This window comes from Callospermophilus lateralis, chromosome 6, assembly GCF_048772815.1.
Source record: "Callospermophilus lateralis isolate mCalLat2 chromosome 6, mCalLat2.hap1, whole genome shotgun sequence".
NCBI classification, from domain to species: Eukaryota; Metazoa; Chordata; class Mammalia; order Rodentia; family Sciuridae; genus Callospermophilus; species Callospermophilus lateralis.
Window position 1 is genome coordinate 54727483 of NC_135310.1, and position 12016 is coordinate 54739498.

The 12016-nt window shown below is 40.7% G+C and overlaps 1 protein-coding gene across 2 annotated transcripts in view; it reads right to left on the reverse strand.

Annotated features, from left to right (window-relative positions):
* The window catches only part of Amd1 (adenosylmethionine decarboxylase 1), a 530556-nt gene that overhangs the window by 8823 nt on the left and 509717 nt on the right, over nucleotides 1-12016 (reverse strand). The window contains exon 1 of one of the 2 annotated variants that reach the window (XM_076858352.2): nucleotides 8527-8951. The exons of the other annotated variant lie outside the window; for it this stretch is intronic. Within the exon in view, the coding sequence (XP_076714467.1) occupies nucleotides 8527-8636 (110 nt within the window). The 5' untranslated portion in view covers nucleotides 8637-8951. Of the gene's footprint in view, nucleotides 1-8526; nucleotides 8952-12016 lie in introns of those variants that run through there. 2 annotated transcript variants of the gene reach the window in all.

Sequence of the window (12016 nt, forward strand, 5' to 3'; positions counted from 1 at the left end):
AGCATTTTATCCATATTTCTTTGTTTTATAAGCACCCAAGAATTGTGTATAATAATTTTCAATTACCAAATCAGTATTTTGTGGTCCTATATGAAAACATTCCAAAATTATCATGCCTCTTCAAACAGCTTTGTAACTATTAGTATAATTTATTGAACCACTGTTTAAAATTTACGATACCAAGAATTACTAAACATCATTGCAAAAACAGTTTACATAATTTTGAAAATGTTGGGCTGGAGTCGTGGCTCAGTGGTAGAGTGCTTGCCTAGCATGCACGAGCACTGGGTTTGATCCTCAACACCACATAAATGTAACATAAAGATATTGTGTCCACCTAAAACTAATATTTAAAAAAAGAAAGAAAATGCCTCTGCCGATTGCAGAAAACACTTGTCTTTCCCATTATTTCTATGAACAGAAAGCAGGACAGTGAAAACTTCCTCTAAAACAGGAGTCAGCAAACTTTCTGTAAAAAGTTAGAGAGTGAATTTTGCAAGGCAAAATTGACCGTCTATGTTTAAACTACTCAGCTCTGCCCTTATAGGGAGAAAATAGCCAAAGACAGTATATAAATATGAATGGTGTGGCTAGGTTCCAATAAAACTTTATTTACAAAAGCACACTTATTGTCCCCATAGAAACGTGATAAAACAATGTGCTGAAATTTTCAACTGTTTTTTTAACCTTTCTTATGTTCACGTATAGCAGCATTGTATTGACCTCTTTAGTTCTCTTTCACCTTTCTTGCTTCTTGATTATCCATCCAACTGAAGTGTTCAAAGCAATTACTTTCTTTCTCTTAAGAATGAAAAAACCTATCTGAAAAGCAGCATTATTAGATGAGAAATGATTTGACAAGTATTCCACCACTAAGCTACACTTGTTTTACTAACAATGAACAAGTAAAAGTGCATTCAGGTTTTGCCAAGATGGAAGTACAATACATGGTCTTTTACTAAACTAAAAACCCTGGGACAGATCCAGGTGCAATCGCATGTGTTTTTGGTCACAGCTACTCAGGAAGCTGAGTCCTAACACCTCAAAACAAAGCAACACAACCCTGGACAGAATGCAAGACATCGAAGTAAAATGTTAACAGGTGAACTGAAGAAGAAAATCAAAATGCTACTGAATCAGCAGTCCTGTTTTTTGCTTTCTTTCCCATTTGATATATGTTGGCCTGGTTTCAGGCATCCAGAAACTCTGAACTTACTTGGTGAAAACAAAAAGTTCCAAAACAGGCCTTTTAGTTACGGTCTGCAAACAAGGGAGCCCTTTTGGATCAGATAATGTGGGGAAATCCCATCTTTTTTGGTTTGGCTCCCCCCTCCATTTTTTCCTCTCCTTGCACCCATGAAGTCCTATAGTAGCTGTGGTGGCTAGGAAAATACCTACAACTATCAACTATAAGGGAGAACAATTTTTAAAATATATATTTTCAGTTGTAGATGGACACAATACCTTTATTCATTTATGTGTATGTGGTGCTGAGGATGGAACCCAGTATCTCTCATGTGCTAGGCAAGTGCTCTATCACTGAGCTACAACCCCAGCCTAGGAGAATCTTTTTTAAAACAACAGTGGTCCCAAGAACAAAGAGCACCATTGAGATCCCTGTTACTTATCTCCTTCCTCCTCTTCCTTCTCCTTTCTCTACTTGGTCCCAGAAGAACACAGTCACAGGCAATGTATTGCAGAGTGGAGACACTAAAGCCACTTTAGAAGACTGGAAAAAGCTGAATAAAGTGATCCCCAAAAAGTCCCCCCACCTCCAGGCTCAAACGAGGACCTTCCACATTTAAGTCAAATGTTCCACCACTTAGCTATTCCTCTGGCTCCCATAAAATTTTATATGAACACCCCTAGATGTTTTTCATGGATCTGACCTTTCATAGCACACTGAAGCTATGAAAACTGAAATATGGGGCAGACTACCTTCTCAGCTCCAGAATGGTATACTAAGGGAACCAATATGGATAATATGACAAAGGCTTTCATAACTAAACTGATATTGAAATCCATAACATAACCCACAGATGTTGGGTTAATCTTGATGCCTGATCTAACCAGGTGGACTGTTTGCTGTAAATTTTTTTTAAATAAAATCAACAAAGGGGCTGAAGCTGTGGCTCAGTAGTGTGGTGCTTGCCTAGCATGTGCAAGACCCTGGGTTTGATACCCAGCACTACAAGGGGTGGGGTGGGGGTGGAGCAAAGGATGCAACAATTCTCCTAAGATATACAAATGGCTAACAAGTATATGAAAAGATGCCCAAAATCATTTAGCAATTCTACCTCTTGGTACATAACGAGAACCATTGAAAGCAAGACCTAGAAGATAGTCATGGTTGTACTTCCATGTTCATAGCAGCATTAATCACAATAGCCAAGAGGAAGAAGTAGCCCAAATGTGGTACATGTATACAATAGATCATGCAGGCTTTAAAAAGATGAATTTCTGCCCCATGCTATAAAATGAATGAATTGAGAACATTATGCTATGATCCAGTCACAAAATTCAAATACTATTATGATTCTACCCATATGAATTATCTAGAGTAGTCAAAATCATGACAGTAGAAAGTAGAAAGCTGGTTGACAAGGGCTGAGGGGCATGATAATTAATGTTTAATGAGTACAGCTGGCCCTATGTATCTGAGGATTGAGACCAAATGCAGGTGGGGAAATATTGGAAATTGTCTCTACTAAACACACAAATCTTTATTTTTTGTCATAACATAGTATAACTCTACGTAGCATTTACATTATATTAGGTATAAGTAATCTAGAAATCTTTAAAGTATCTCTGGGAGGATGTGCACAGGTCATATGCAAATATCGCACCATTTAAATATATATATATATTTTTTTTAGTTGTAGATGGACACAGTTTATTCATTTATCGATTGATTTATTGATTGTATGTGGTGCCAAGGATCAAACCCAGTGCCTCACACATGAGAGGCAAGTGCTCAACCATTGAGCCACAGCCCCAACCCCATATCGCACCATTTTATACCAGGACTTTTATATATATAATTGACTCCATGGGTTTTGGCATGAGAATTTGTGTGTGCTAAAATCAATTTCCTATGGATACTGAGAAATCTTTGCACAGAATCTCATTTTACAAGATGAACTACAGTTCCAGAGACCTGTTGTACAATATTAAGTATAATTACTACTGAACTGTATCCTTAAAAGAAGCTTCCAGGTGATTCAATTACTTCCTAAAGTAAAAACAGCTAGTTTTAGAGTTTAATTTACTCATAACTGTTTAAAGTAAGCCTCCCCCCCTTTTGTTTAAGGAAACAAATCCAGAACATTACACTGCTAACTATAATCACAGTAATAAGCTATCTCATGATTTTACCAAGTTTAAGCCTTTTATCAGTGTATTTACTACCACTTTCTCCATTTGTTAATACTTTCAACATTTGCTCCTTTAAAAGACAAGTGGTTTTAAAAACACGATTAAATTTTTTTTTTTAAATGACGAGGAATGCAATGAGAAGCACAGTTCTTCAATAGGAAGCTTTTCAGCTCCAAAACATTTACACTAAAAGGTTTTTTGGCAATAGGCTGTAAATTCTTTCAGTGTAAATGACTAAAACTCCAACATTGTGCAATTATGTAATTAAATAAGGCATGAGTTCAGAGAAGGTTAATGCTGAGGTGTGATTTACCACCTTTACTGAAAATTTTGTTTTATAGTTTACAAAATTTGCAAAGAGTAGCAGGTTATCCTACCAATTCTAAATGACTTTCAACACAAGATTCTAGTTTTCATATTTTCATGAAACTAAAAACACCTCTAACACTCCCAAAATTATTAAAACATTTATTCTCTTCACCTCCACTAGAATTTCCCAGCTAAACTCAACCTCCTTACCATGAATAGCTTGAGGTCTATTAACAATTTAAAAGCAAGAAGGATTTTATAATCCTGAAAAAAAATTAAACTGTTTTCTTTTTTTTTTAATTTAATTTTATTTTATTTAGTGTTCGGCAGACACAACATTTTTGTTTGTATGTGGTGCTGAGGATCGAACCCGGGCCGCACGCATGCCAGGCAAGCGCGCTACTGCTTGAGCCACATCCCCAGCCCTAAACTGTTTTCTCATCAAAAATTTTCTAACAGACTTCTTCCTCAATATTTTCACCCTGCTCAAGTTCCCATTTCTTATAAAGTTTTTTTAAACCCACAGATCATCTGGATATGTCTAGTTGCTGCTCAACAAACGTTAATACTCTTTAACCTAACTATACCAGCTAAGCATTTCTTTTGTTAAAACAAACAAAAACCCCACATATCTCTCTTCTCATTTGAGAAATTTAGCACAAAAACTTCTCATTACTATGTAATTCTTTTGAATTACACTCAAGATGAATTACCCTCTAAGAGGGTAAGAACTATTTAGGAAAAAAATAAATAAAATTCAGGAAGAAGTTTCCAGCTTGATTTGCCTTTAAAGCTGGGAATACACAAATTTTGTTTCAAGCGCTTCCTATTCCCTTATCCACAAATCAATCCCAGGTGAACTAAAGATCTGATTATGGAAGTTAAATAATAATCTTGAGGGGTGTGTCTTCCAGACTTTGGCATGTCTTACATACAATGCAAGACGAAGCCTATTGATATTTTCTCTTTATTATTTTCTCTTCTTCTCAGAGAGATACCATACCAAAAAAAAAAAATGATGCTCAAGGCTCTGGGTTCAATCTCCAGTACCATGCTCATCGGTCAGGAATTTATCTCCAAAAGCCCCTCATGCTCCTTCATAATACACCTCTCCCTTTACTCCATCCTCAAGCAAACATGGATCTGTCTTCTATCAGATGAGTTTGCACTTTTTAGTGTTTAAATATGTACTTCTGTCTAGCTTCTTTTAATCAGTGTTAATTACTTTTACATTATCATACATGTTCTTGCTTATCAATGGCTCATTTTTAAATGTCTGGGTAGAATTCTACTGTACGGACATAAAATAATTTGCTCACCCATTTGCCTGTTTTAATAGACATTTGCTTCCTCTTTGGGGTCTATTATAAACAAAGCTACCAAGAACATTCACGTAGAAGTCTTTGTATGGAGACATATTTGTTATCTTTGACTAGATGGATTCATGACAGATATTTAACTTTTTTAAAAAATCGCCAGATTTGGGGGTGGAGCTCAGTGGTGGAGAAAGTACTAGCATGCGGCTCCGCGTTCCACATGGGCTGTGTACCCTTTTCTATCCTGTCAGAGAATGATTGTCCCAGTCCTTCACATCTTGTCAAGTCATGTTATAAAAATAACGCTGACCACAAAATGATTTACATCCTGGGAAAATGTGTGAAAAGGTTATAATCTTTTCTTCCTTGGGTATAATATTCCAGTGAAACCATCTGGGTCTAGTTTTCTTTGTAAGATGATTAATGACTACTTCAGCGTATGTAATAACAATTATTAGGACTATTTTAGGTTTTTTAATCTACTTGTATCATTTTTGGAAAGGCATTTTTCTAGATAAAATTTCCATAATACCCTTATCTTTTTAATGTCTTAGGCATCTAACAAAATGTTCCTTAGACACCTTAGCCTTCTCAATCTCTTAATCATTTCTATATTATTATGTTTAATATATTTCATAAATAGACTTGTTTACTTTAACCCAGACTGTTAATCTTTTAGCAATGACCTTTTTTCTATTCACCTTTAAATGGACATCGAGGGCAGCAGGATGGGTCAAGGACAAGCAAGGACTTTCTGGTTTTCGATTTTTTTTAACCATTTAATAAACACAATCTATTAAGAGTATTCTGCGGAAGGATGAATGTACAAAGCAGTCTAAAACTCTCCAGTGACTATTTTTCCTCTTTGAATAAAAGTAACTGCTGCACATCAAATTGCTAAGGCATCTTTCAAGTGTATCTTTTTCATTACAACTTGGTATCATGCTTTCTTCTCTTGCCTTGGTTGCTCTAAAAGAAGATTTTTGTCCTTAAGAAATCTAAAACAAAGGTAATGTTTTACTGTAGAAAACATTAACCTATTTAATCCTCACTCTACCTCAAGGTATTCCATTATTGTCTCCATTTTAAAGATGAGGAAAGGATTCACACTATTTAATGCAGTTAGAATTCAAATCCAGAGGCCATGAACTTAAGCCACTTCATTATGTATGTTCTTCTGACAGATAATTCTTCTAGGGGTTTTTTCTGGGGCCTGCACCCCAACTCCTCAAAGACCAGTCTCCCTTCAATGATTCCTCTCTTGCTAAGCCATTGATTTTAGGCGATATCTATTCATAATTTTTCAGATACTTTTCTACCTTAAAGCCCAACCAGTGCATCCTTAGCTTGACTGGCTACTAAAAAATGTTCCCACAAAGGCAACCAATAGATGTCTTAGTTACCACAGATATTTTTCAGTTATTACTTAATTTGCCTTATCTAAAGCATCCGATTTGTGGTAGATTTCCAATAGTAGTTCAACGAATGTTAAATGCCCACAATGGCACCAAGTTATGAAATCTTAAAAAAAAAAAAAGGCAAAACCCAGAATATTCTGTCTTTAAAGGCTTAACTTTTGCCATCATTTTGAGTTACACTGAAGCAGTAAAAGTATTTCAGATGTAGTAAGTACCATGTAAAAGTGGTTCTTAAACATTTAAAGAAAACGGGCTGCCTTGTAAAAAGCCTTTCTCCTTCTCCTTCACTCAGGAAACACTTTACTAAAAGAATCCAAGCACAAATTCTGGCATTTTTTGCCTTACAATGTGAAGAGAACAAAACTCTTTATTAAGAACGTGTGTTACAAATTATTTAAGGCTTCAAATATGTGAATAACTACACCAACATAATTTTTATTATTTTCGAGGCCTGTTCTTGCCAAGATTTTCTAGGTGATAATGCTGATGCCAATAATTTTTCCAAATGCCTATCACAAACAAGTTTTCCTACCTCTAAAAATAAGCTTCGCCGTGGTTATTTTGGAAAAAAGCAACCTCTTCCATACACACACACACACACACACACACACACACACACATATTTTTTAAATGTTTCTTTTGAACTGGGCCTGGCACATATGCCATGTCACACGAAGCTTGAAAAATAAGGCCCGTGGCATTTTAGTAACCAAGAATTTTTCCCCTACAGTGGAAACGTTCAAGAACTGCGTTTCCCAGTGTGCCTTAAAGTCTCAGCAGCACGTGTCCGCCTGGATTCTCTTCTCCAGTTGCTTTTTGTCAAGGGACGGCTGCAAGCGCAGCCAACATTCCTAAAACGCCCATTGGCCCACACCCTGGGGCCAGGCTCTCGGAGGAGCCCAGGAGCTCATTGGCCGCCGCATCTCAATGAAGCGGGACACGCCGGTTTCTCCGCCACACCGCCACCCTGGCCTCTCTAACGCGCCGGGAAACCGCGGAGGAGCCTAGGAGGGCGTCGGGTTGCTACTGGTGTGAACGCCGCCAGGAGCAGGGCCCATGCATCCTCAACATCGCCTGTGCATTTATCTGTGCTTCCATTTCCACAGCAAAACTACAAAAAGGGCACTACCGCGCGACCAGCTCGGCTCTCTCGCACTTGACCTCCCGTGGTGCCAGTGGGGCCCCATTCCTTTCCTTAAGCATTAAAGGTATTATGTCCTGGGACAGACAAGCTTCTACCCCGCAAATGTGGACAGACCTCTCCACCCCTGCACCTCTCCTCAATCTACTGCGGTCTCCCGGTTCCTGCCGTCTCAGTAACAGGTTACACAACCCAAGGTCAAGAGACCAGGGGGCAACCCTTGGCGAATCCACGGCGTCTCCAGTGGCTTCCCCAACATTATCACAACCCACCCACTGCCCTGAAAACGCTCTGCCATAGAGCACGTTAGGACGGCGGTGGGGCCCAGCCTCTGCGACACGGCGGCTCCCGCCCAATCCCCCCCGCCCTAGCGCCACACGTTGTCCGCCGAGACCGCGGCGGGAGGCCTGCTCGCCAACCCCTCCACCAAGGCCAGAGGGCCCCTTCCTCCAGGCGCCCAGGGACAGAAGGAAAAAAAAGAGTCCCGCTCGCTCCCTCCGCCCCTACCCGAGGCGGGCACACCCGAATTAGCGCCAGAGCCAGCGCAGCCACACCTGCCCCAGGGAGCCCGCGCAGCCTCCCACCCAGGCGCCCGCCACCTTTCAGGGCCCATACCGCCAACAAACGACAAGAGTGTGGAAGAGGCATGGGCCGCAAAACCACGCCGCGCGGCGTCGCCCCGCACGCGCGGCCGGGTACTTTACCTGAGCACGCGGCCATGCCGGCCTCCTCCCCTCCCCCAGGGCAGTGCCTGCCGGGCAACGGGAGAAGCCGGTTCCCGCCTCGCGTGGACGCGCTGCTTCCCCACAAGACTCCGCGCCCTCCACGGCGGTCGAAACGACCCCTGCTCGCGGCCTCGGCCCCACCTGAAGGCTGCGGGTATCCGGCAGGGGCTAGGGGTCTGGTGCTTTGAAAGCAGAGACGACCCTCGGGCCCGGATCTGCGGGAGAGCGCCACAGGCACCTACCTCGGGATAGTGCGAAGATCCCCAGATCCTTGGTTTGCGTCGGGTTGCTGCCGGGAGAACCAAACCTCCAGCAGCTTCTCGGTCCCTTCGAAAAAATGTGCAGCTTCCATCACCGTGAGACTGCGAACAACCAACAACCACAGAAAATCAACTAAATTAAATCTCTTCTCCCGCCGCTGCCGCCGCCGCTGCGGATTGTTTCAGCTGTTACTAAAGTTCAGGTTCCTTTTTTTTGCTATAATTTTATATTAAATTTTTTAAAAAAAGGATTAATAAAATTTTCCCGGCTTTGTGTGTGTGAGCGAAAGTTGAATGTGAGTCTGTTGGAAATAGAGGCAGATACAGTTCAGTCTCTTGTAGTCCGCTGCTTTCCCGTTACAGAGAGTTGAGCGAGCGCTAGCTAATGTCGCCGGCCATACTGTGTAAGCGAGAGCGCTGCGTGAGTGCAGACCTTATATACGGCGGGTCTCCGAAAGGCCAGGAAATGACGCATAGTCCCGCCCCCACGACTCATAGGAGCAGCTCGCTGTCACTCACTAGTGGCTGAGCAGCGGCTGGCTGGCGTTGGGCCGATAGGGAGCGCTGGGAACTACCAGCTGCGCTGCAGATGGAACTATCACAGTCCCCTGAGCCGGATCCTCCGCGGCGTTGTCCGACTGGGGACCAGGAACTGGGGTTGAATTCAGAGTGGGTGGGGAGAGCGGGAACGGAGTGAGGAAAGGCTGTCCAGCCCTTCCTAAAACTTGTTAGCAGAGAACATGGGGGCGTCCTTAGGGGTGTTGGCGGGTTTGACTGGGGTGGTGGCCTGTGCTAGGTTGGCTGGTGGTTTTGATTCTGTGCAGTTTGCCGCGACTGCTGAGGTAATTGGCCGTTCTTTAAAGTGTGTTTCCTTGAGGCGAACGCAATCAAGCATTAAAAGTCAGCATTTGTTCGTGACATAGAAGGTGCCAGGGGTCGAATTAGAAGGCGCTTTTATTCAGCTCCCGCGTTATCTGACGTGCAAATGAATGTAATTCTCGACCCGTTTACACAATAGCCAGAAGCGTTGTCTCCTTTTCAAAAGGGGAAAAAGCAACGTGGCGTCCAGCCTTGGAGGGCTCCTGTACCTATCTCTCACCATGTGACTAGGCGAGCCTTGGAGTTGGCCGAACCCAACAGCCGCCCTTGAACTGGTCGGGAATTTATTCAGCAAAACTACTTCTAGATTTCTAGGTTTGTTAAATATAATCTGAGGCTATTTGATAATATGTTTCTTAAACTGATGAACTGATTGAAAGGGTGTCCTCCTAATCCCCCAAATTTGCGGCGCAGTTATTGATGTAACAGATTCCAGAGCTATCACTTGAGGCAATTTAAAGAACCATCGCTCTAATATATCACTAATCAATGTAAAGTATAAAGTAGCTGTAAAGTCTACTTTATACTTTAAAAGTAGTATGAAGTATACTTACGTTTAACCCGAGATGGCAAAATTGTAACGAAGTTATTTATGACTTGGAAATACTGGAGTAAAAACCACCTTGACATAAAAACTACCATTGTCATAAGACAAAGTAACTTACTCCTATTATTCGTAATGAAAAACTTTCCTCAAAGTGAAATAAGATAATATCAGCATGAAAAATCCACTGAAAATGGCATGGTGGGAGTTCCTACTGTAGATACCCTGCAAGATGGTACTTGTCTTACAAGAACAAGACCAGTCACCATGAAACTTGTGCCATGTTTTTAAAAGCATCCAACTCAAATTGGGGATTGGAACAAAAGATAATAAAATGTTACTTATTTTATTATAATAATAATTAAAAGAGGATGTAATTGTTAAGCTTGGAATAAAGATAAAAGGAGTATTTCTATTTTACAAGCTATTCAATTATTTGATGGTTGCTTATTGAAATGAAGAATCTGCCTACTAAACCACCTCAAACACTAATTGTGGTATAAACATAATTTGGCTTATAATTGCTTATAATTAGTTGCTTTTCAATTACTATTATGCTTTTCCCAATGCAATTTAAGTCAATATAAAAGTGCCAAGAATCTTGGCAAGGTAAATCCTTGTGAATTTGATATAGGATAATTTAAAATAGTGTCTATAAATTGATCATTTGTAAAATATATAATTTTTCTTAGGCATCATTATTGTCTTGAAGCTCAAAATCCCTTGTATTTTTTTTTTCCTTTGGTACTGGGGATTGATCCCAGGGGTGCTTTACCATTGAAGTACATCTACAGCCCTTTTAATTTTTTATTTTGATACAGAGTCTTGCTAAATTGCTTAGGGCCTCCCTAAATTGCTGAGGCTGGTGTTGAACTTGGTAATCCTCCTGTTTCAGCCTCCTGAGTTGCTGGGATTACTGGCATGCCAATCATGGCCAGCTCTTGTACTTATTATTAAGTTAGTTAATCTTAACTTAAATATTTCACTGAACTCAACATGTCTAAAACATATTTATCATTCCTAAACTGGTTTCCTTTCTCATCAACCTCTTCCCATTAGAGTGTCCTTTTTCCCCCATTAAAAAAAAAAAAAAAAAAATACTTATTGAGCAGCATTTGATCTTGCAGGTCTTCTTAAGACACCACTCCCCATACTCTTTTTAGTAATCATTCCTAATAGAATCTCAACCTTGTGTGTGTGTGTGTGTGTGTGTGTGTGTGTGTGTGTATGCTAGGAATTGACCCCAGGACCTCCCACATGCTGAGTACACACTTTATGACTGAGCCACATCTCCAGCTTTATTCCAACTCAACTTTAGAAACTCCTTACCTGACTCCACTCTTCTCTTGAGTTGTAACCCAATTTCTCTGCTCCCCTTAACAGTAAAATTCCCTGAAAGATATAAAAGACAAGTCCACACTTGCAATTTCTACCTCATTGCTTCTTTAAATCCTCCAAGTAGAATTTTATCTCTAGGACTTGACCAAAAAGCCGCTTCTCAGGGTCCACATCTTGCTAAACCCAGTGGTTCAATGGTTGGTCTCAATTGTCATTTATTCAGTCTTTTTGTGTGTGCTTGTATGGTACTGGGTATTGAACAAAGGGTCTCATCCAAGCTAGGCAGGCACTCTAAGACTGAGCTACATCCCCAGCTCTTTTTTCTTTGACAAGGTGGGTACTAGAGGATTGAACCTTGGAATAGCTACATCCTGAGCCCTTTTTTCATTTTTTCTTTTGATACAGGGTCTCACTAAGTTACTTAGGGCTTTGCTAAGTTGCTGAGGTGGTTTGTGAACTTGCCATCACACCTGGCCCCAGCTCTTTAAAAAAAAAAATTTTTTTTCCCCCTTGGTACCAGGGATTAAACCCAGGGGTACTTATCCACCGAACCACATCCCCAGCCTTTTTTTTTTTTTTTTTTAAGATGTCAATGGATCTTTATTTTATTTATTTAAATTTGGTGCTGAGAATCAAACCCAGTGCCTTACACATGCTATGCAAGTGTTCTACTGCAGAGCCACAACCCCAGCCCCCCCCAGCCCTTTTTAA